We start from the raw sequence: 26,353 nt of genomic DNA on the forward strand, positions 1-26,353 counted from the left end.
TTTACAATACACTCAGTTACCTTATTGCGTTGTTAAATAGTTAAAGAGAAAAGAGAAACCTTCAGCATATAATCAACTCAACCATTGAAAGTCGTCTGCTCTTTACTTGTTTGATTGCACGCTTACAACACAGCTCAAGTTAAAAACTTAGCAACAAAGTAGATTGTGTTAGTAATTCTTTTAATTGGAAATAAATGAATGAATAATTTCACTAAATTTTTTTATACAACAACTGGCTATACTTTTAATTGCAATTTTACTTCTAAATAAAATTAATTTGTCAACCGCTGCCGAATCATGAATTTTTAATAATTAAACAGTTACATTTAATTCTGTTATTTTTGTTGTAGTCTTCAGAGATATTTCGGAAAGTAAAAGAGGTTTGTTATGTATATATATGTATTTTCTTTTTCCATTTTCTCTATATTTTTAATAATTGGAATGAAGAATATAGTAAGGTAAAGCATGTTTAAGCAGCTAAAAAGATTCTACTCTTTTTGCTATAATACATACATTTAAATTGCCACAAATATGCTCTATGATTAATAAATTAAAAAAAAAATTATATGTTCTCTAATTTTTTTTATAATATCATTCTTATTGTTATATCGCTTATTTTTAATGTCTGGAGAAAAACGAAACTACAGTATTTGATGTAATATAGATAACAAAACTAGAGTAATATGTTTATGCTTATAATGTTTTTTTTTGCTTACTTTTTTTCTTATATTCATTTTTTTCTCCAGTAAAAGAAACTAAATTATATCGCATCCATTCTATCATTTTGTTTATTTTTTGAATTCTTTGTGAATGTTTTGATTTTTAAACTAAGATGTTGGATTAAAATTATAAATTATATAATTAATCTTATTTTTTATTTTGTAGTTATTTTATAATTAATTTTTGAATAATTCTTCAATATTTTTAATTTACTTTAACACATTTTAAAAATTTTTTTGCTTAAAAATTTGTCTTAAGTGTTTAAATAATTTAGGTTTTGTTTGAATTAAACAAGATATAGTAAAAATGCTACTCTAACATATGGACTGTTCATATTCTAGGGTAGTGTATGATAATTTCACTCATTTACATATGGTCTGATATAACTATAATTCCTCTACCTCAGCAGAATTTTCTCGGCCAGAAGAAATATCTGTATATCAAATTGTTAGAATTTTTCATTTTCACCTCATGTTTATAGGATAGAATTATGGATAATAGATTTTTCATATGAATGCTTAAATCATAATACTAATATTTTAATTTTGATTTATTTTGTTTTTGCAGGATCTAAATCATAAAATTAATGGATTCTTTAATGAAATGTCCCCAAAACTCTATCAACAGAATATTAAAAAAATATATTCCTATTTTGTCATGGCTTCCTGACTATAATTTAGAAGATTTCAAAGGAGATTTCATTGCTGGATTTACTGTAGGTTTAACGGTAGTGCCTCAAGGATTAGCTTTAGCTCAATTGGCTAATTTACCACCTCAGGTAAATAAAGTATCAGTATGTTTTTAAGGTTTCTCGATATTAATTAATGGTAAATGTTTTCTAGATACTTATTAATTAATGGTGATGTTTCCTAGGTACTTATTAATTAACAGTGAAAGAGCGAAAACTTACCAAATGTAGTACAAAAAACAAATTGGCATTGCAATCCTATGAGTGTGCTTCTAATTTATGAGATGAAAACAAGCATTTGTTCATGTTGTTTATATTAAAAGATGTCAAAATTATTGATGTTAAAGATTTAAAAAAATAAAGATGTCAAAATTATTGATGTTAAAGATTTAAAAAAATGAAGATGTCAAAATTATCGCCAATCCTTAGCTATTAAAGTTTAAGTACAGTTTGCTGACAAATTTTTTCTCTTCAGTGCAACTGCATCATTATATCAACCCAAATAAAGAAATTAAATAGGTTGGCGATGTAATCTTTTGCCTTGATTGTTGAGATGGCTACTAATAATTTTCTTTTTAATAGCAACATTTTTAAGTTCATGCATCTGAGTTAATAAATCTGTAGAATAACTTTAAAATTACAGAATGTACCTATAATTATTTAAGATTTAAACCAACTTGGCAGTTCTAGAAATGATACTAAAGATTGATCTAATGTATATTTTCATTAAAATTTTTGCTTAGCAAACAAAGCATGCAATCTTATGAATTTCATTAAAATGAATTTTTTCATATTAATAATATTTTTTATATTTTTTCATATCTATTTCATTCTTTATATTATTAATCATATTTTTGTGAAAAAAAATGCATTATTTGAATTTCAATCATTAATCTGAGTGCTAATTAAATTAATATTTTTAAATTCATAAATCTCTTTTTGTTTAAGATATTTTCTATTTGTAAAAATTTGATTTAATATTAAAGTACCTGCAAATTCTGATGAATGTGCCTATATATATATATATATATATATATATATATATATATATATATATATATATATTTTTTACAATTTTGGGACTATAACCTGTCTAAAAAAATACTAGAATTATTTATTTATTATTATTATTTTAATTCTGTAACTACCAGAGATTATACTTGAAAATATTTCATCTGTATATAAAATTTTATTTTTAAAAGAATGTTTTTTATTATGAAATATGTATTAATTATCAAAATTAAAAAGAACAGAAAATTATTTATTTTATAATAGTGACTAATAAAAAATATCTGATAATTATTCCTTAGAAATTTTTGTTACCTATTTTTATATAGTCTGTTTTTTAAAATTATATATTGATTTATTTATATGAAAAAATGTATTACTTAAAAAAAAGCAGATTAGGTGTATTTTTTCACATTTCATGACTAGAAAACGTTGATTTAAAAAATGATTTTAAGAAACTTTAAAATCCTTAAGTAATTAATTCTATGGAATGGAAAGTGAAGAATTTAATCAAGTTATTAATTTATAATTGAGCTATTATGCAAAATGAAGAGCTGCATATATCATTGAACTAGCTCGTATTATTTAGATTCATACTTATATTATATATAGACCATATCGAAAGATTATCTTATAATTTTTTTTCAGTATGGCTTATATACTGCATTTATGGGAAGTTTTATGTATGCAATTTTTGGAACTTGTAAAGATTTAGTGATAGGTCCAACATCTGTAATGGCTTTAATGACTGCTCAGTATGCTCAGATTGGAGGACCAGCTTATGCTGCTCTTTTAGCTTTTCTTAGTGGATGTTTTCAATTATTGCTTGGAATTTTTAATTTAGGTATGCCACTTTCATAGCTATCTTGCATTATTTTCTATTATGAGACATTTTGCCATTTAAACCTGCCCTTATGCTGTTATGTGTTTAATATTTATTTTTTAATGGCATATTGTTTAAATATAAATATCTGACATATATTTCTGAATAATTCTTTCCCTCAATTCTAATCTATGTTAATTCTTTTTTTTTAAAATCTCTGTATTTTATTTTAATATGGCTTATATGGAGGATGCATGTAGAGAATAAAGATAATTTTTCTATTTGCAGTTTTCTAAACCTTACAAACAGGATATTTGCTTATATTTTCATTTCTTAACAGTTTAAAGGATATAACATGAACTTTAGAAATATTTTAGTTAACTTGCTATCTCAAAATAAAAAAAAAAAGTTACTCTCTAAGTTAAAACAATTAATTAATTAAGATTGAAGTACTATTTAAAAACCTATAAATATAATAAATTGAGTAAAGATTTAAAATTTTTTTAAACATTAATATGTAAAAATAATCTTAGTTTCAAGAAAATAAATATTCTCTTGATCCTTTTAAAATATGCTTGAAAGAAAGCTTACAAAAAATTAGTCACAATTCTGTTTACAATATCTAACTAATTAGTATTGCTTCTCATCCGTTACAAAAAATACTGTCAGTTTTAATAATAAACAAAAATGGAAGCAGTATTTTATCTTTAAAAAAGAATTATTATAATTTTGACCAAATGTGCATTATTACTTCCACATAAACAAGAAAATGGCGATATAAGTTAGGCTACTTTATTTTACACACATTAAGATTTTGGTCATTTATATTGCTTTGATACAAGGAAAATATTCAGTTTAAGTTGATTTGCTATGCTTAACTTCTGTTATTTAGTTATACCTTAATATCATAATTCTTTCCATGGTTGTGATGTTGATTAACATCTCTGAAGAAACTTAAAATTGTTGTTCTCTGATTTCTTTTTTCGGTTTGTTCAAATGAGGTGTTGATGGTAACATGATTATTTAGATTTATATGATGAATACTCATAATTAAATAAGTTATTTATAACAAATGAAGATTTTTAAATATAAAAAATATCATTTTTATATTTTTGTTTTTTTATGAAGAAAAATGTGAATTACAAAGAATTCAAATAGAAACAAAAAGAAAAATTCCATCAATTCAAGCCTAAACTATTGAAAGATTTTGCTGTGCTGATATATTATTGAAGTATTAATCATTGTTCTTGTATCCATGAAAGAATTTAGACAACAAATGTCGATTTTATTAATATTTCAAAAAACAAAGAGCAAGTTGGTAAACTGAAATCCGCTGAAACCAAATGAAAAGATGCATGTGTAGTGAAGGTCACGAAACATGAAGCCTAGGGTTAATCCATTCGATTTAGTTGAAAATAGATTAAGAGTGACCGAAAGTCCATCTTTAGCGGTTTAACAGACCGCACTTCCCAGTTAAGGATTAGGTGATGGCTATTACAGTTTATGAGCATTCAGTTTTAAACAAAAGGAACTCTAATTTAGGAAGAAATTTTTTCGTATATACATACATATGACTCTCGTGAAAGCAATTATTTGAATATTTTTGAAAGTTGTACTAATGCTATTATGACATAAGAGAAACAAATTTGAAAACGTTTATCATAAAAATGATGCAAAATTTTTCAGAGTTCACTTTGTTCTGTAATGGAAGACAAAAATACTTGTTCATATTCTTTATCATCAAATTCATTGTATGCAAGAAGAAAAAAAAAATTAATCCCCTGTTCATATTATTCTCTCCTTTAATAGGAACTGAAAAAAATGTTCTAGGCCAACTATTGATGAATGTTAGGGATGGGAATCATAACATATAACTCAAGGCTCTGCATATGTACAAACTGCATATCAGCAAAATAATATAAACATTGGTTTCAAATGAATTGAGTATTTGATAAATTGATTTATATAAATGAGAAATTTATGAGTAGTTGCATTAACATAGTTTTTTCAACAAGTTTTCATTGTTTTTACCAGCGTTACTTCTCTGCTATATGAAGTTTCCATGCTTTGAATTTTCATCTTTTTATTAAATAATTAATAGTAGAAATGTTATCAAAATCAATTTGCAGTTACAGCCCTATTAGCATAAGATACTTTAAAATGTTAAATATTCTGAATACCAGACAATATGAGGTTATCATGACTATTTTGTTCAGCATTTTGTGCTAATAATGAGTGTAATCAGTTAATTTTTATTAGATACTCAGAAATTTTAGAAGTGAAACTGCTATTTTTTCTTATTGTTCAATTTTAATTTTAGGTATTTTGATGGATTTTATATCAGCACCTGTTCTAAGTGGTTTTACTTCTGCTGCAGCTATAATTACTGCAACTATGCAACTAAAAGTAAGATTCTATGATGAAATATTTTCTATAAAATATGTTGCTTTAGATTGCACAGTAAGTGTTCTTAAAATAAGATCAAGTTAAATAAAAAAAAATTTGATTTTTTAAAAAAATTGAAATTTTAATATTATTGCTTCTTTTTTAAAATAAAGTATTTAAAAAAATTTCTTTCAGTTTCAAAAAAAAAAACATATTAAGAATTTTAATTTTTTATTGTTTATCATTTTGTAACTTTGAAAGAAATCTTTTATAGCAAAGGTAAGCATTTTAAAGAAGAGTAAAAGTACTTTTCTCATAATATGTCTAAAGTTTGTGTCTTGCCTATTGTAGAATTTGAATTTAAGAAGGATTAATTTAAATTATCTTTTGTGATTTGATTATAATATTTCATAATAACCTTATAATATTTTGTTAATTAGTTACGCATTTGTATTTCTTTGTTCTTTTTTTTTATAGGGTATATTTGGGCTTAAATATGAATCAAGAGGTTTTATGAATACAGTTTATTACTTCTTTCAGAATATTCCTCGCACAAAGTAAGACATGCTATTTTTTTACTTCATTTTAAAATAGTTTTTAAAAATTCACAATGGGAAAAAATAATTCCACATGAAAAAAAAAAAATTTAAATTCAGACACATTTATTTTTATTATTTTAATAGTGAAATCAGTTCTATAAATTTAAGCAAATAGCAAACAGTTAATTCAGTTTTGTTTTTAAAATATGTTTTGTATTAAAAAATTATTATAAATGTAACTGTTTGCATTTCCCCCCTTCAGTTCATATTTTATAGACTATTCCCATTTCTAATGATTTTTATCTGGTCAGTCATAGGTTTAAAAAAAATTAGTTAAGTGTTTACTTTATAAAATAATGCTCAGGTAAATTTATACAGATATGTTAATATCTACATACATTTTTCATCTGGCTTTAAACTTGTGATTCAAAAAAATTTAAAAAAAAAATATGGCTTTAAATATTCTATTCTGCTATATGTAAGTTTCTGTGAATTATATGTAAAGCAATTGTTTTACTGCTTTTTAAAAAATTTCAAATATTCCACCTCAATTTTAAAATTGTCTTATGTAAAAGAATAGTTATCTCACATTAACTCTAAGATCTAAGCCTTTTAGCAGCTCTGTTAAAGAAAGTTGAATTCTTTGCACTAAGAGAATAATTCTAAAAATGGTTTATAATTTTTTTAAAGTTTTGTTTTATAACTTTTCATTAGGGCTTCTGACACTTTCCTTTTTCATCAATTGTTTGGCATTCTTATTATAATTTTAAATAGTTCATCATATTTTTATGTTTTGATTTTTGTTTTGTATTTTATTTTATGAGACTTTAAATTCTAACCAAAATCGAATATTCTTTTTAGCTTATACGATATGTGTATGGGGATTACATCTATTATTTTTCTCTTACTGCTAAGGGTAAGTTGTTTTCTTTAAGCATTTAACATTAGTCATTACCTTTTAACATCTTATTTTTAAAACAGACTTAAATTATTTTTAACTATATATGTAATAAATTGTTCATATTAACATTTTTTTTGTAGTACTAAATATTTAAATTCAAACATGAAACTTTTATTTTGAAGTCAGACCTGTGCAGCTTGTTTTTGTTTGTTCGTTTTCATGATGTTTAGTGACTGTTGAGATTTTGTTAATTATATTTTAACACCATTTAGTGAATCGGTATTAGTGAGTTATTGATATATTTTTACTTTAAAAATTTTTGTGCAAGACCATAGAACTTTTTAAAGATTATACTGGAAAATATTGAATTCACTGTGGACTTTCAAGCATGAGTATACTGAAGGATTCAAGGCTTCCAAACATAAAAGTGAAGCAAAATATTTGATGCTAGAAAGTTACTTGAAAATAATTTGTTATTCTTGCCAAAACATACTAAATCTAAATAAATGCTTAATTTTTTTTTAGTTTCTCGTATACGAATTGTTTAAAGAAAAAGAACTGTAATCACTAAAAAATCCTAGTTCAGGCTTTTGCCCACTCATTGTGTTTTAAACCTCTGGAAAACAAGTCTTTGGATTGTGTGTGAACTGAATAACTCAAAAAGCTTTGAGCTAGAATTTCTTAAAATTTAATTTCCAGATTTCTATCAAAGCTTGAACAAAATCAAAAATTTCTTTTTGTTTATTGCCTCAGTGCAAATGAATACGGTAATATCAAAACACAAAGAGTTACAATAGTAAAATTTTGCACACAGTTTTAGCACCTAAAGTATAGATCCATATCAGATTTTGAAGCAGATCCATCAACAAATTGACAACTACCAATTTGTATGTTCATGTTCAATATACATGTAAACACTTAATGCATAGGTTCCCAAAGTGGTCCAGGTGGACCCCCAGGGGTCCATAGGAGACCACACAGGGGTCCACGTAGATGTGAAAAGAAAACAGGGGTTCACAAGTTGTAAGTGGGGGTTCACGTAGACGTGAAAAGAAAACAGGGGTTCACAAGTTGTAAGTGGGGGTTCACGTAGACGTGAAAAGAAAACAGGGGTTCACAAGTTGTAAGTGGGGGTCCACGAAAAATTTTCTGGTTTTCATAATAAAGAACAAAAATTTTGGCTTGGATTTACCTATCAACGTAATTCAATGACGTTAACTTGCAGTTACAAGGAAACAGCCTTAATTTAATAAAAACAAAGGGTGTAATTTTGGCTTTTCTTGGTAAATTGAAATTAATGAAGCAATATATTAGTCAGGCATAAATTCTCCCAGTTTCCGCACTTGTCACAGATAGAATGCCTTGATGAGGATATTCAGACATACGCTCAACATTTAAATACCCTGCATGATGACTTCAAAAACAGATTTGAAGATATTTTGACGATGGAAATACCACCATGGATTATAACCCCATTTGATGAAACGGAAGAGGAGAATGTGGCATTACAAGAGGAGCTACTTGAGCTCAGCACCAATGAGGAACTGAAGGTGAAATTTAAAAAAGACTATCAAACATTTTGGCTGCAGGCAGAAATCTCCGAAAATTATCCTGGGCTGTGGGAAATTGCGAGAAAATTTTTGATAGCGTTTCCCTCGTCATATCTTGTCGAAAGAAGTTTTAGTGCCGTTACCAACCTGTTAACAAAAAAAAAGGAACAGATTGAACATCACAGAACGGGGAGATTTGAGATTACTTCTTACAAAACTGAAGCCAAATATTGATAATTTGCTGTCAATTCACCAAATACATCCGTCTCATTAAAAGTATGGCTATTTTTTTATTGTTGATTTACATTTCAGAGTTCATTGTTGGTTTTTTGTCAATTGTTGATTGTTTGTAATAATAAATGTTTATAATTTTGTATAACCACAAGTATTATTTTAATAAATAGGACAACAAGAAAATGTGCTACTTTTTTTTTTCTTTTTAACACCCCCAATTTAGGGAGATATTTTTTAGGAGTTTTGGGAATACAGTAGAAATGTAACAGCAGGGGTCTACCGAAAATAGTAAAACTTTGAAAGTGGTCCACGAGAAAAAAAAGTTTGGGAACCTCTGCTCTAATGGAAGGGGAAAAAAAACAACAACCAATAATAAATATTGCAATAACTTGTGTAAATGAAATTTGACAAAATATCTTTTTTCTAAAATTGTAAATCACAAATTTTGGATTCAATTGGTTGACTACAAAGCTTCCAAAATATTTTTTTTTATGATGTGGCAATGTACAAAATTCTTGTGTGGGATTAAAAAAACAGAAAAAGAGTACTCTTGGTTTTTACAGTCTTGTCTATGACACCTAATTTTTACCTGCTACTAATTCAACCTACCACCATGAACAAGAAATTTCTTTTCAAAAAATGAATTTCTGACATTGAATATGAAGCCGATTCACTTGTTCAACAAGTCAAAAACTTTTTGCCATCAACAACTATTAATTAAAAATTTGAATAAAATGAAAGAGTGCTGAAAAATCTTTAAAAAAGAACAAATTGTTATTTACACATTTAATAAAATGAGCATGATTTTTTTATATTCTAGTTTTTGTTTACTTATGTTCTTAATTTTTTTGCGAAATTAGAATGTCAATAAAATAACTGTAAAATTTTTTCCCTTCTCAATATTATTTCCTGTAGTGTAATTTTTTTGCAATGAAAGTTTATTAAGTTTTTTCAAAAGAAACTTCTGAAAAATGTATTTGGCATAACTTAGTCGCAATGTTGTGAAAAATATTCAACAATTTTTGTATTTTATGTTTGTATTTGTATAAAATAATAGATACTTAGTTAATGCTTAAAATAATTTATTTCAACGAATTTGAAGTTCTATAATGAAAAATATTACTGTAAAATTGGTTCTTAATTTTTCTCTAAAGATGCTTCAAAAGTATTTATTTTTTAAGATAAAATATGTATGCACCCTGAAGATGTATTTATATACGATTTGCTTTAAATGCTGAACAAAGCTTAGTTAAAATTGTGTTTTGTATATTTTAGTAATAAAAATGTTAATATCAAACAATAAACTCTTTATATTCTGCTTTTCAGAAATTCAAAGACCAAAAATGTACTTGCTGCACATATATGAAAGGGTGCAATACATTACATGGTCTCTGGTGGTCCTTAGCTACAGGTAAGGTATTTTTAGATAATATTTTTTATTTAATTGTTCATTTTATAAAATGAAATATGTAACCAATTGATTTTTATTTCAGCCCGCAATGCTTTGTTGGTGATCATTTGTTCTGGTTTTGCTTCTGCATGTTTGGCCTTTGAAAAGGATTTCTTTTCTCTCACTCAGCGTGTAGATGCTGGTATCCCACCATTTCAGATTCCACAATTTTCTTTTGAGCATTTTGATCCAGAATCTAATTCAACTGTTTATAAGAATTGTGGGGAAGTTTTGAAGGTACTTTTTGTTTATGGTTTCTTTAATGTCATAAAGATTTTAGTATCTTTTTAACTTCTTTTCAATCTCTAAGGCTGGTTTTTATTTTCATTATTTATTTATACTGTTTTTAGTGAAAACTTAAATATGCAGAAAATGCTCTTCATTTTTTCATAGCACTGCTTCATTTTTTAAAAAGTGTAACTGGTTGCTTTGGTATTTAAAATTCAGGACATGCAAGTGAATTTTCAGTTTTATTGTTAGAAAAAAATTCATAGGTATGAAATATTTCTTTCACTTGCATGATGTTTATCCTTATAAATTGAACATAAAAATCCAAGTTGTTTTGATAATTGAGAGAAATTTTATTTATAGTTATTTAGTCAAAATTTTATCATCAATTTTCTAAGTTGAAAAAATGTTCATAAAAGAGCTAAAATTTTATTGGTAGAGAAGGCTGAATTGATAAAAGATGTAAAATATGTTTATCAGTTGAAAAATTTTCTCTTCTAAGTTAAAGAGGGAAAATATTGCTAGTTTCTATATAGTTAAACATAAAAAAGTTCCTGACCTTTGGAAAAGTTGTAATTTTTATTTTGTCATGTTGTTATAAAGAATACAGTAGATAAAAACATGAATAATGTTTCTTTTGAAGCGTAATTCATAACCAATAAATTTTCAAAATGTTAAATTGCATATTTTTCTTTAAAGTTTAATATTTTTCTATTATTTAATTATCTATAAATGCCAACTTGAAATGTTAGTGCCTAGCTGAAAATTTTGTGTTCAACTACTTTTATTTTAGCAAACTTATTAAATTGTTAATAATATATCAAATCATAATCCAAGTTGCCTTAAAAATAGTGATAGTAACCTTTAAAAATATCCTTATAAAGGCCTTAAATTTTTATGCTGGAAAATAGTGGGAACCCTGATATAGAATAAAATGAAAACTTTCCCTGTAACATAAGGAGGGGGAAAAAATCAAAGCAATTTTTAAATAAATTTTAACCTTGAATTGAATTGAACTGAAGTTGAAGTTAGAGTACCTATTAAAAATACAGTTTTTAAATGTAAATAATATATTATTCAGCTAAAGTTTAAAAATAAAATTGATTTATGAAATTTATTTCTCCAAGAAAAAAAAGTATTGTTAATTTGTATTTTTATTCAAATAAAATTTGGGGACAGCTGTTCTATTGTCATCAAATTTGCATTTTATCATAAAGGATTTTTTTTTTTGCTAAAATTGCAGCAAAATAAATGGTTTAACAAAGTAAACTTGCAAATGCTAGTTTCTATCAATAAAAAGATAAATTTTTGAATTTTGTATGGTATAGCAATTATTAATTTTCCTATTTTCTTTTTGTCGAAAAAAAATCTGGAATTTTAAAATTTAAATTAAAAAAATTATAAGTATTGACTAAGATTGCTGCATTATCCATTCTAATATGAAATCTTTGGTTGCAATAGTCTTTGTGAATGATTCAAGCTTGCAACCAACATACATATGATTTCTTCTGAATGTGCTTATTATGCTTTCTATTATTTTAAAGGCTTGCAAAATTTCTCCACCATTCTGTATTTTCATGAAAACTCTTTTTGATTCATTTTATGGAGAAATTCATTATCTTATTTGAAAATTCTTTCCTTGTCTTTTTTTTCTCTTTCTAGATTTATAAATGAATTTGAGTTATTGCTTTTTTTTATATGAGTATGTTATTAATTGGAAATATATGCTTTAGGCAAATTAAAAAAATATTGCTTATTATCAAGAGCAGTATCATTTTGCTAAATCTTTCAAGTTTAGAGCCTAATTTATTGAAAAACTAAAAAAATTCTTTGTAAAAGAATGAAATTTTTGAAATTATACTACAATGCAAGCATAATCCATGAATATCTTCAGAAATATGCAACATAATTAATTATAAGGAAACTACATTATGAATAATGTACAGTATCATTTGAATACAATGGCTGATGCATATTTGATTTTTATAACTTTTATTAATTTATAGATTCTTAGAATTTTTATACTTTTATGATCTGCATAATGCATGTATTTAAACGAACAAATAAATTAAAATTTATTTTGTTCATAGTATCTGAATTTTAGAAAATAAATTGTTTCCTTGCCTTTTTGAATTCAGATTTTTACGTTTCGGATACATTAATAGAAAAAAAAAAAGTGACTTGCATAAAATTTAAAAAATTTATTTTGTTTGCTGTTAAAATTTTTTTTGTTTTTCACTATATTACTCTTTAATATTTTTCAATTTTAATTATCTTTTGAAACTTCTTTTTAAAAATTTCTGTAAGAGATGTTCAATTTTAATTGCTTGATAGAATTCATCAAAACTTATAATTTGAATATGATAATTTTCTTACATATGAAATGGTGTTGTTTTGTATACGGGTTTATTTAGAGATCCTTTTAAATTTTTCTAATTTTTTTTATACAGGATCTTGGTTCTGGAATTATTGTGATTCCATTTTTATCACTTTTAGAAGCTGTAGCAATTGCGAAAACATTCAGTAAGTGCTTTTAATTTCTAATAAAATAGTCTATTATTGCTAACCTGTTTTATGAGTTGATCTAACATTTTATGAAAACAGTTTCAGCTGCATGTGATTTGTTTTCTACATAATTTTGATAATCTATTAATTAAATTATTTCTAATTTGAACAAAGATTTTTAAGTGTAGCTCATGTATGTATATGAGTTGTTGATTATTTAACTTTTCATTGTGAATACTCTACCTATATTTTTGAAGTATTCTTATTTTTTACTTTTTTTAAAGTAATTTAAGCATTTTTTTATGTGACTGTTGAATACTTTGTCTCCTCATAAAGAATTATAATATATTTTTTGTCATTGCTATTTCCAGCCAAGGGAGAAAAGTTGCATGCTACTAGAGAAATGATTGCTTTAGGTAATAAAGTCCTTCATTTTTTTAAATTTTCCATTTACTTGTTTATGATTTTGAATATGTTACTCTTTATTATTTAAATAATGTAAAAAGTTAACTTTATTTCTGTACTGATAATTTTCAAATGTAAGATGCTGATTTCAAGTAAGACTTTTATTGATTTTAAAAAGACTTCTGTGTAAAAAAACAATTAAGGTTTCATCAAAAATTTTACATAAAAATATTTGTATTTGATTTTAATTTTTCAATTTTTTTATTGCAGAAATTTTGCTAAAATATAAAATTTAAAGTTGCAAGTATGTTTCTACTTGTGAAGTGAGCAAAATGTTTTAAGTATTGAATTGTTACCTTCCAGGAATGGGAAATTTGATGGGATCCTTTGTGTCTTCCTATCCTGTTACTGGAAGTTTTTCTAGGTATAAAATTTGAAATAATCTACTACAAAGTGTCTTATTTTTTGAGAAAATTAAAACAGCAATCGCATGCAAAGAAATTTAGTTCTCTGTTACTTTTGTGTGATGAATAAAAATTGTGCATCCTAAAATATTATTTCTTGCAGATCTGTGATAAATAATACTAGTGGGGTAAGAACTCCTTTAGGTGGAGTAGTCTCAGGTATTTATAATTTTTATTGCATATATATGTGTAAATTTGAACAATATTTAGAGCAAATATTGAAAATTTTGTTTCAATTTCCATTTATTTTATAGGGAGTTTTGTGTTACTTGCATTATGTGTGATTGCTCCTTTGTTCCATTACATTCCAAAATCTTGCCTCTCTGCGATAATTTTTTCTGCTGTGATATTTATGATCCATTTCGAAGATATACCTGAAATGTGGAAAACAAATAGTAAGGAAGCATTTTTTTCCTTTATTGCTATATTATTATGAAAGTCTGTTTTCCAAGGTGTTCCCCCCAAAAAATCTTAATACATTTTGAAGCGTTATCATGGGATAAATTTCTATCATATATCAAAATGTTACTTAACGGAATAATTGTCGATTTAGATTTAAATCAGTTATTAGAAATACTCATAATTGTGTTCTTTTATTATCCAGGGCATTGATTATAATGCTTATTATAGCAATTGTAATATTGCTGAACATATGACATTATTTTGCACATTTTCCTTCAATGAAAACCTAACATTTGTTGATTGCATTTGGTCTAGAGATAAAATCTGTTTGCTTTCATTTGAAAAGAAATCCACTGTGAGCAAATCAAGAGATTATATCCATTGTTCCTTTTTGGTTCCAACCAATATAATCTATCTTGATGCATTTTATAGAATTCCATCAAGATAGACTTGCAGCTAAAAATTGATGCATTTATTTGTTAGTGCTTAATATATGACTTTTTTACATTTTGTGAAACAATTTTAGATTATCTTCAGTAGTGTTATTAAGGTACATCAAACAGGGCAACTGCCCTGGGTGACATTAGCAAGAGAGACAAAATTGAAAAATTACTTCGTTGCATTTAAAAAGAAAAAACATTTAAAAGAAATGTTTTTTAGAAATTCAAATTCTTTAAAAACAGTGCTATCATGTGTTTGAAATCATATAGAATATGGTATTTTATATATGTGGAGCCTTCTTAAGTTAAACTTTCCAAAACAAACTAGCATGTAAGTTTCATGCTACAGAGATCTGATAATTAAAGCTTCATTAGTGAAAGTGAAAGTTCATTTAAATCTTTTTATTAAAGATTTTTATCTCAATGCGAAGGGAAAGGAATTGTGTTGAATTATACATATCTTTTTTTTTTTGAAGTGGAGATATTATATAAATTAACGACTCAGTGCTTCTTATGGTGCACCCAGAGATAAAATAATTCTATATTCATGCTGATTAAATATTGGTTTTATTTGATTCAGTGAAAGGTAATAAAAATAAAGTATTATTCATATTTTCAAAATGCATAGAGGAAAACACAAAATTAAAAAAAAAAGCTTTTTGATAGCTTAATAATGTGTAAAGATAGCACATGGTAAATTATCAATATTTAGAATTCGATAAATAAAAAAATTAATGTATATATATTTTTTCTGTTATTCTTATTTATATATTTTTTGTGGGTTATGTGATTTTTACTTCTTAAACTTTTAAAATATAATACTAATGAAATCTATATTTGTATTATATTTTTCTGATGAATCAAATTTCTATACAATAAGTGTCCAAATTTATTATTTTAGGCCTTTTTGAAATAAATGACATCAAATTTCTTAAGAAAGTAAATTTAAAAAAAAAAATTATTTTGTGTATTAACTGCATGTCATTGGTAAACTTTGGCTTAACCACATGTTCATAGTGAATATTATCAAATTTTTAGACATGAAAATAACATGACATCTTTGGTGAGTAATTGCTGCAATAAACAGGATGTCTTTGGCAAATTTGTTTTGACAATTTATTATTGGCATTGAAAAAGTTCACTGGATTACCGATATTCAAATTATTTTTTTATCACAGATGACATTTTTAACCAGTAATTTTAATTATTTTTTAATCAGCACCTTTATTTTTAAGCTATGACAAGTTAGTAAGTTTATCTTATGAATATTAGTTTCCCCCCGCCCTTTTCTGTAAGGTATTAAGCGTATAGCAATTGTTATTTAAGAATTAAATTTCTTACAAGATATTTATTAAATGTGTATGGGTTATTTTGGAGATTTTTATAATTTTTAAAGCTGTAAATATTTTTTAATTGTGCACCTGATATCATTTGAAAACAGCAATGCTCTTTATTTCAAGAGTTAAAGTAGTTAGTTAAGAGTTAAAGTTTGTAGCTATTAATTTACTATTCATTTATACAATATAACTAAGTTAAATATGACATTTCTATTTACTTGGTAAATTCAAGTATATTAAAAACCATTAGAATTATATACGAGTTTAATGGTCAAAGTGTCCACTCTAATCAAGTTGGAATAGCTTATTTCTACTTTTTGGTAATAGGCATTTACTTTCAGTTGTATAGAATGATCCTAGGAAATATATTTTATGTTGTTTGAATCAATAAATGTATTGTAAAAAATTATGAAGTGTAAGTTTTTATATAACTCGATTTTTTAGTCATATGTAGCAAAACATTCTTAGTGCACTAACATTTTAAACGAAAAGGAATCTACTTTTGTGACCAAAATTTTGACAGGTTGAAGAAATTTTGAATTTCATCATTTTAGGTCAATTCTGATCACCTCGAGGAAATTGAGTGCATTGATTGGTGATTCTTCTTTGTGTAAAAAGTTAAAATTACAAAATAGTTTACAATTATTGAAAGGAATTGTATTTAAAACTCCATAAATTAGTTTTAATTGCAGAAATTGGGAACTTTTTTGTTTTAAAGATTAACACATCAGAAATATTTTACTAAACTTAACTAATAAAACCAAAGGAATGTAAAAATTTTTAAGCATTGCAATTTTTGCAAATGTGCTTTTACACAAAGATGTAAAATGCCTTTAACCATTTAGAGGTGTATTTGTAATTGCAAACATATATCTTTTTCTACAAATTCCAAAATTAGTAGCAGTGGTCACTATAAGCTCACAAAGGCCTACTATATCATTATATAATGCAAAAAAGAAATAAGCGTCATTCTTTTTAATTAACAGGTTTTATTTATAATTAATCTGATAAAAAAATTTATAAATTAATGGCCTTAATCATGTGTTGTTTTTTTTTTACCTGACAGTTGTGTGGGAGTGATTATTATTATAACAATATAATAAAAAGAGCAAATAAGAAACTGTTTTTTTTTTTTTAAATTTTAATTATATTAATTTTTAGTGAGCGTTTTAAATTCCTGATTGATACCATATTTTCATGCCCTATATTGATATCTCTTCATTCCTCGGTAATGATTAAAATAGCATCTTATACAATAAGTGATATCATTTGAGGTAGCATTTTCATATATTATAGTAATTAAAATTTTTTTGTTTACAAAAGATTTCCTACAGTTTTTATTCAATAAGTGTTACATTTTCAATATTGAGATTTCTCAAAACAAGTAAATATATTGAAAATGTATAAAATTTATTTTAGGAATTTCTACCTGTTATAAATGTTTAAATAGTATATCTTATTATCATTGTGAAAATTCTTTTTTACTGTATTAATTTCTTTTGATATTTGATTATATTTTTAATTATCAATTAAATTTATTTTTCTTTGTTTGTTAGAGGTGGAGTTGATTCCATTTTTCACAACCTTTTTATTGTCTTTTATATTTGGATTGGAGGTAAATTAATGGCACTTTTGTAATTTTCTTTGAATTATTTGTGGAATATTAAATTTTGTAGTATGGTAAATATGTTTGAATACTAAGTTTTTCCTCCTTTTTCAGTATGGTCTTTTATTTGGTATTGCAGCTGCTTTAGGAATTTTACTGAAAAAGCAAAATGAAGTTGATATATCTGTGGCAACTAAAACGGTATAAATTATGTTTTCATATGCATGATCAGTTTTCAGCTAATTTAGAAGCAGTTTTCTTCATTTATGTAGCTTTAATAACTTCAGTAAATAAATTGACATTGAAGAAATTTAATAATTCACTTATTAAATTTTTTATCTGTATTATCTGAAAATATTTGTCTCAGGGAAAAAAAAAAATCAAAATTAATACAAAATTTTAATTCCAAAATATTATGTCTTTTAAATTCTTTATGCGAGAACTACTGTGTATGCATTTTTTATTTTTATTTCTTACAGAGTTTGGTTTGGTTGTTGTCAGTTTTAGGTTCAATAAGTTAAAAATTTTCTTAGTTGACAATTCATTAATTTTTAATAGCAGTATTTATCCTATTTGTTTGTTCTTTCTTTTTCTGCTTTATCTGTTGATTTATGTTTTTTAAATGTTCATTAATCTTTTATATTATTTAAATTTTGGATTAAATATCTATTATTGTATTGATTACTTTTGGTAGCCATTTGGTTTACTGAGATTAATAATTGCTGAAAATTTCAATAGCTATCTCAGCAAAACAATTTTAAATTTCAAATTTTGATAAACATGCAACTTGCAGATTGTTTCAAAAGCATTGAATTCTGTTCATTCATTCAATTTCCTAATTTTCTGTCTATGTTTTTATACAATCAGTCATATCCTAGAAAAGAGCAATAGTGTTTAAAAATAGTCATATTAAAAAAAAAAAAAAAAAACTTAATTTTAAGTGCAATAGATATCAAATCTTCACTGACAATGATTAATGTGTGTGTGTGTGTATGTATGCATGCATGTGTGTGTGTATGTATGCATGCGTGTGTGTGTGTATGTATGTATGTATGCATGCGTGTGTGTGTGTATGTATGCATGCGTGTGTGTGTGTATGTATGCATGCATGTGTGTGTGTGTATGTATGCATGCATGTGTGTGTATGCATATATGTATGTATGTGTGTATGCATGCATATATGTATGTGTGTGTGCACGCATGCATGTGTGTATGCACGCATGCATGTGTGTGTGTGTATCCATGTATGTATGTATGTATGTATGCAGGCATGTGTGCGTGCATCCATATATGTGTGGGCGTATGCATACATGTGAGTATGCATCCATCCATGCATGTATGTGTGTATGTATGCATGCATTTGTGTGTGTGTATGTATTTGTGTATATATGCATGCATGCTGGTGCTCTACAGGCTAAGCAATCTAAATTGTAACTACCAAATTTAGCACATGTATATTTTGGAGGATGGGAATGGGCACCTCCAAACAATTTGTTTTGTAATTTGAACAAATTAAAAATTAAGCTGAATTGTGACGTTTTTCTTGTGATAACTTCCAAAAATATTATTGCTCAAAAATAACTTCTGAAAATATTTTTGCACCAATATGATGTAATTTTGCTAATTCAAAATTTTAAAAATTGTCTTTTTAATAATACCAATTTAATAGGTGTTTGAATTTTTCTTAAATTTTAGCAATTTTTTTTTTTTTTTTGTCTAATTTTTACCAATATATTATATTTCTCACCTTGAAATTCAAACGTTCTCGCTTCATCCAGTATTTAATTGCATGACATTCTTCCATTGTTCAAAGTTAAAGTAGAAAGATTCCACTTATTATTTGTGTAGTTTGCAAGACAAATATAAAAAGTGATGTTACAATAACACAAAATTCAAAAGAGCAATGAACTGGACATTTACATTTTTCATAACACTGTGATAGTATGGGACTGGTCTCTGTTAGAAAAGTTCATGTACATAACGAACAGAAATGAAATGACAATTAAAATAGTTTGGCTTTAATGCCTGGCAATTTACAGAATCATGTATGTGAAGTTATATCTAAACAGTTTAAGTAACATTAAATATAACCAATATCACCGGTGAACCAATTGTTCGCCATCGATGACTAATAATTTAACAAAAGCAAGCTTTATATTGAAACTTACTTAGAAAAAAAAATAAGCTGGTATTACTAAAAATAATACTGGAAAAAATAAGTTGAATCTTCCAAAAAATACAAAAGCCAGTATTAAATATTAGTAGCAACAATGATAAGTTGATTGAGCTTCACATCAACAATGAAATATATTATTGTAAAATACAATGAAAATATTTTATTAAAATTAATCAAAAATATAAATGAGAATTAGATGTCAAAAGATTTGGCATCATAGAAAAGATAAATAAAATTTTATGATGCTGTAAAAATAATTTTTCTAGTATAATATTTTTTTGAAGTTGTTGCCGTAAAACACTAAAATTTTGCTTAATTTTTAATTAATTAAATTTCAGAGTTATAGTTCTGATGTGCATGTTCTCATTTTTCAAAATTTATATGTTTGGTAATTGTAAGTCACATGGCCTGGCCTGTAGAACATCTAAATGCACACACATTCATCTTTTTAACTTACAGTTTTTCCCTGGGAGATTTAATTTTATTCTATATTCTTTATTTTTCTCTCTGTTTTTAAAAAAAATATTAATCAGATATACTAGCATTCAAGCCTACTGAACTGTATTTTTATTGGAATTATTGATAAAAAGTATTTCAGTTTTGTAATTATTATGTATGATTACTTGTAATAAAAGTCAATATGTTATATTTTAGTTCCTTTTTTTCATAAGAATGCTACAAAGAAATAGGACATTTTACAACTATAATAAAATACACAATTTTTTTAAAAAGAAAATTACTGAAATATAATAATTAAACTATGCAAATGCCAAAATTAGTTTCTTTATCTTTGGGGAAGCTGCTTTTCATTATTTAAAATACTAGATGGCTAATTGAAGTTGATAGTTAACAGATGCTATAACCAAAATTGTGGCAAGTTATTTTTAAAGTTATTTGTATAAGTTTTAATTTTAAAATAATACTTACTAGACATATATATGTGTTTGTGCAGGTACATATTTTTTTGAGTGAAATTAACTGTTGTGGATTTTCCTATTTTAAACCAGTGTAATTTAATAAATTTGTTTTTTTTTATTGTTATTCAAATAATATTTTCAGAATCAAAATTACTTGTGTATGTAAATGTTTGATTCTGAACACTTTCAAAATGTATTCAAAATTTTGAAGAGCGAGAATTATTACTATTATGATTTAATGAATTTGAGAATCAAGACTTAATTATTATTATTGTGATTTAATGAATTTTTATTTTTGTAATATCTAAAGGGAATGTGCCCTTATGTTATATTAATTTTCTTTTATTGTTATTTAAAGACAGGAAATACCTGTGTTTAAAGAATAATGTGTATGCTGAAATTAATTTATTTATTTTACCATATTTTTATCCTTGTTATTTTTTAACTTTTTATAGACTGAAAAGTTTTTGAAAATATTTTCTAAAATATTATTATTTCAAACAGGATGAAAATGGGCTCACATATATCCATATTACACCTGAAAGCAGTATATATTTTCCATCTGCTGACAAGTTTAAAGGAGTTGTTTCAAAAGCCTTATACAGTAAGGAAAATGAATACTTTAAAAAAATTCTCAATGATTTTATTTACTATTCTTTAAACTATAAATTTTTTTAGGCCAATCTAACATTCCTAGCTGCACTGTGGTAATTCATGGGGACAATATGAAGGAAATTGATTACACTACAGCAATGGTAAGAATTTTATGTTTGCATTTATTATAATATACGCACACACACATAGGGCTGTTTCTGGGTTGTTCAGAGGTTTTCAATGCTATCAAATAAAAAGATGTATAAAAGTTATTAACACTATGTTCAAATTATATAAATTAAATTTAATATATCTTAAAAATTAAGGTATGTATCAATAACATACATATGTTAATTTTTCTTAAGAACGTAGAATTTTCCTTAACTATTAATTTAGTATTCTATATTTGGTATAAGTTTTTATGCCTATTAAATATTTTTTTTCATAAATTGCAGATGTGATTATTATTGGCACAAGTAATAATTATGCTAATAATAAATATGAATTCGCTTTGGAAAAACTAAGTTCTAAAGAGAATGAATATTATTAGAAAAATAATAGATACTAGAATGAGTGAAAATTAATAATTTGCTTTTTATTGATAGTTGTAAAGGAAGGAAATACTTTTTAATAATCATAATTTTACATATAATTGATGGCAAATGGCTTTCTAAGTTGAAAAAGAGACTTTTTGAATTACTACCTTAGATTGTAAATTCATTATTATTTATTTGATTGTTTTTAAGTGAATTGATATATTTTATTTTTGGTTTAGGGTGTCAAAAACATGGTCAAAGGGATACGAAAAGATAATGCTCAAGTTCTTTTCCAAGTAACAGAGGTAATACTTTTATTGTTTCTGAAGAATATATATATATATGCACACTAATTAAAATATTTTAACATTTCTTTTGAAACTTTTAGCCCTCAGCTGTAAAGGCACTGAACTGTCTAGAAGATTCTGTGCGATTATGTGCACAAGAAGATGAAATAAAACATTCTCTTCTTAATTCAGCTAGTAATACATGTAAGTATATGCAAGACAAACATGCATTTGAAATGGTGGATGTTACTGGAATTTCTGTATAATAGGTAAATAAAAAAACTCACATTTGTCAATACATATATTTATTTTAGTAATATTTTAGATTATAGTCTTATTAACAAAGAAATATGCACAAAATAAGATGTCATTATTTTTTATAATTTTCTATTGATAGAGTTTGATTTTCCTTTAACTATTAAACACTAATATAAAATAATTTATTGAATGTGTCTTTTCAGCAATTGAATCCTTCATATCCCCACATTTTATTTAGATTTTGATCATTTTTGTTATGCATAATATATTATGAATCCATTGCAAGCAATAATGAGATTGAAAAGTTTGAAATGAAACAGGCAATCATTACTTCTAATGGTAAAATGGTGTATATTTATATATATAAAAAGCAAAACATTTATAGAGTGCAATTGTTTGATTTTATATTAAAAATCAATAATTGCTTAGAAAAGTTTAGAAATTCTATATACATGCATATATATCATAATTAAAAGGCTTCTTTATTAAAAAATGTTCTTTTTAATTCCACCCTCTCTAAATTAATAATATTGATACTGCTGTGATGAATAAATGAAGGAATGATGGAGATGTCAATATTTCTTTTCATTATTCATATCTTACTATATACCATTTAAGAAAGAGAACATGCATGTCGTTTGATTTCTGGAAACTAATGAAAACATTTGATAAAATTTTTATATGAATACCTATCTGTATAAGAGAAAATAAATATATTCTATAATAGTTATGGTATTTATTTATGGTTGTTGTATCTTAGCATTGTTATTGTAGCTAGCTTAGGAATGTCAAAACTCATTCTACAAGGTATAAGATTAGGGTGCATCTACAAGATGTAAGACTGGGCATATTTTTTTATACTAGACTCATGTTGTCTAGTTATTTAAAAAGTAGATGTTGTCAAATTTCCAATCAAATCTATAAAAACCCTATGAGCATTTTCAAAGGGCATTTACAGCCTACCATTCTTCTTGAAATCTGAAAACTACATTGTGCAGAAGTGAAACTGATTGCCACAAGGAACACTCATCCATTGCCTCATTTTCAATGTTTAGAAGGGTTTCAAGATGCATATTAGAATAATTGTACGTTCATTTTCACTATGTGGCATTTGAATTTCTCATTTCTAAAAAAGCCGTCATTGCTGACAAGCTTGAATTGTCTAAATTTCATTAAAATTTATCCATTAATTAAAAAAAAAATGAGACATTTATGATAGGCTGACATAGTGCAAAGAAAATACATTATGTTTAAAGGAAAGAAATCTCAAACTGGCTTGCTCATGAGAGGGAAAAAGTGATAAAAATTGGAATTCTGCTGTAAAAATAGTATTGTTAAATTTTTTCAATGTACAGATAAAAATATAAAATTATATTGTTTTGTATGATGTTTCACTATTTTATGAAAATTAGTTATAAGATCTCAAATCTAAAATTAAGTTTTTAAATTTCTTTTTAGTTAATTAATTATAATTTTGGTAAGTATATTGCTGCACTATTTTTGAATCTTAATTTTGATAGCTATTATATTGTTAATTTTTTTAAAAAAATAATCCTTTTTTTATTTGGAGTTGTTGTAATACTCTGTCACAATTGTAATTTATCAGAAATTTATTTACAATGAATATTCAATTAAAGTTTTTATTATATAAAAAATTAGATTTTGTTTCAAATGTTATAATCTTTAATTTCATCGTACCAAAATCTAGAACTGAGAATTATTCTTATTGAGCAAATGATAAATCTAGTTTACTGATTATTTTGGAACTTGTTTACTGATTGGGATGATTCAGTATAAATATTCTTGCATAGTGTTTTTTTTTTTCTGAAAATATTTGTATATTACAAATATTTTCAGAGATTATGTTTGATTATACATAGTAACTTGTTTTATTACTGATGATAATATATATTCATTTAAAAAAAATGTAACATTTAGGAATTTACCGTCAGTTTTAATTCTTATCATAAACTTCATCAATTAGTTCTCTAAATTTCAATCAGATTTATAATTTAAGCATCACTTTTTAAAAATTTATTCCACAGATAAATTTTGCTTTGTCAGTTCGTTTCTTTTGCCCATATAGAATATTTTTGTGCATATGCTTAATTTGATTCAAAATCAACTTCTTTTCTACACATATTTGTAAAAAAAATAAATTCACTATTATGAATGATGAAAGTGGCTTTGAATCTTTGAGGGGTAGATATAAAATACACATTTCTGTGATCTTGCACGTATTTTGGATAAATGTATCTTTAATAATGTTGTTTTGAAATATGCTGGAATCAACTTCATCATTACATAAGTATAAATAACTGAATAATATATATTTCTATCATTGGCAATTATATAAAGTAAGTGCCACAGAAAGTGTCATACCTTGATGATAAATAAAGATTTCATTACTTTGTTTTCTTAATCAAATGTAAATTGTGTTTATTGTTTTTTTATTTAATGTTTAAAATTTTTTTTATTTCTGAAATTTGTTAAGTTTATTGTAGTATCAAAGATTTATTTTTTAATGAATTTTATTTTTTTAGGTACAGAAATTTTTTCTGATGGGAATGAAGTTCTAGAATGTGTTGATCCTCTATTAAATAAATATAATATGGATAAAGTAGTAGAACATTTAAATACCAAAGACAATCACACTCAAAAAGAATAATGCCTTAAATTTTTTTGATAAACTTGCACTTCTGTTCATTATTTGTGTTCAATGTTGTATTTTGTTTGGGTTTTGAACCTGTTTGTTATGAATTACTAATATTTTTTAAAAGAGTTAATTTCTGTAAAAATTAGCAAATTATGTATAAAATATTTATGGTGTTTTGTTAAGTTTAAATCAGTTGTATGTGATCTAGTAATATTTGTTCAAGTATCAAATTTTATTTGCAGTATTATTTATATCTTTGTGATCTGTTATATACTCTATGAGATATTTACATTTTCTTTATTTCATGCAAATGCACTCTGTTGGTGAAATATATTTTTTATTGCATTTATATTTTATATACATGAATTTTTATTGAATATAAATAAATTTTCCATTTTAAATATTCTGTGGCTTGTTATTTAGAAATTATTTTATAGTTTTACTTTCATAAAGTTACCATCATAAATACTGATTTCCTTAAAATTCTTTTCTTTATTATGAGTTATTTTTAGTTTTCTAAATTGATTTTCAATATATATAATTCATTTTAATATAAATGACCACTGATGTTTCCCTTTAAATTTACTCCCTGCTTTGGAGACCAAATTGTTTTTCTGGAATATTAGCATTTCTATGCAGTATACTATTAAAAATTCCACACTTATTGTTTAAGAAGATTAAAATATATAAATTTATTAAAAGTTGAAATTTTTTTCTAAGCCCCCCATTCCTTGTTTTTCACTACTAAAAGTTGGAGAAAGTTTGTTTATCAGATCTGCTGTTGAGGGAACATCACACGGGTGCAAAATAATTCAAGGAAGTAACTAGATTTCTTTTAAAAAGTATAAAAAAATATTTAAAAAGAGTTATCTATCAAAATTTTCCAAATCAATTTTTTGAAGAGTTAAAATTTTTCACTTGGTTTAAAAGAAAAGGAACCTGCATTATAATGAATGTCATGTTAAAAAGCAATTGTATCGATTTGTAGTATTGCAAGAAAATATTATACAACAAAACTGGAAATATGATTTTATTTCATTTGATACCAGCATAAATTAAGAAAGGTATTTAAAAAAAATATGGCATTATTTTTACCATGTAACTTTGTACTAGTAAATTTTTGTGTCAAAAAAAAAAAAATCTTTGTTGACCATAACTATAAAAATGGAATGTGTAACTTTTCATTGTTGTAAAAAATTAGCAGAAAACTTTACAACAATTGAATTATAAAATGACATGAGAAT

General features: G+C 25.1%; 1 protein-coding gene across 4 annotated transcripts; it reads left to right on the forward strand.

The window, feature by feature from the left end:
* The first annotated feature begins 122 nt into the window (after positions 1-122).
* On the forward strand, positions 123-25,427 carry LOC129969308 (sodium-independent sulfate anion transporter-like). 4 transcript variants are annotated; one of them, XM_056083821.1, is made up of 20 exons: positions 123-380; positions 1,288-1,498; positions 3,065-3,260; positions 5,560-5,645; positions 6,102-6,181; positions 7,025-7,079; positions 10,175-10,259; positions 10,342-10,535; positions 12,977-13,049; positions 13,403-13,447; positions 13,800-13,860; positions 14,004-14,059; positions 14,155-14,295; positions 17,636-17,694; positions 17,800-17,886; positions 21,283-21,382; positions 21,457-21,533; positions 22,148-22,213; positions 22,297-22,399; positions 24,997-25,427. In XM_056083821.1, exons 2-20 carry the CDS (start codon positions 1,307-1,309, stop codon positions 25,119-25,121), a joined length of 1,881 nt encoding a protein of 626 aa, XP_055939796.1. In that variant the 5' UTR covers positions 123-380; positions 1,288-1,306; the 3' UTR covers positions 25,122-25,427. The 4 variants fall into 4 exon arrangements, with proteins under 4 accessions (XP_055939796.1, XP_055939799.1, XP_055939798.1 ...); XM_056083824.1 differs by having other exon boundaries at positions 22,297-22,464; positions 24,997-25,124; XM_056083823.1 differs by having other exon boundaries at positions 141-158.
* The last annotated feature ends 926 nt before the right edge of the window (positions 25,428-26,353 follow it).

This window comes from Argiope bruennichi, chromosome 5, assembly GCF_947563725.1.
Source record: "Argiope bruennichi chromosome 5, qqArgBrue1.1, whole genome shotgun sequence".
Taxonomy (NCBI): domain Eukaryota; kingdom Metazoa; phylum Arthropoda; class Arachnida; order Araneae; family Araneidae; genus Argiope; species Argiope bruennichi.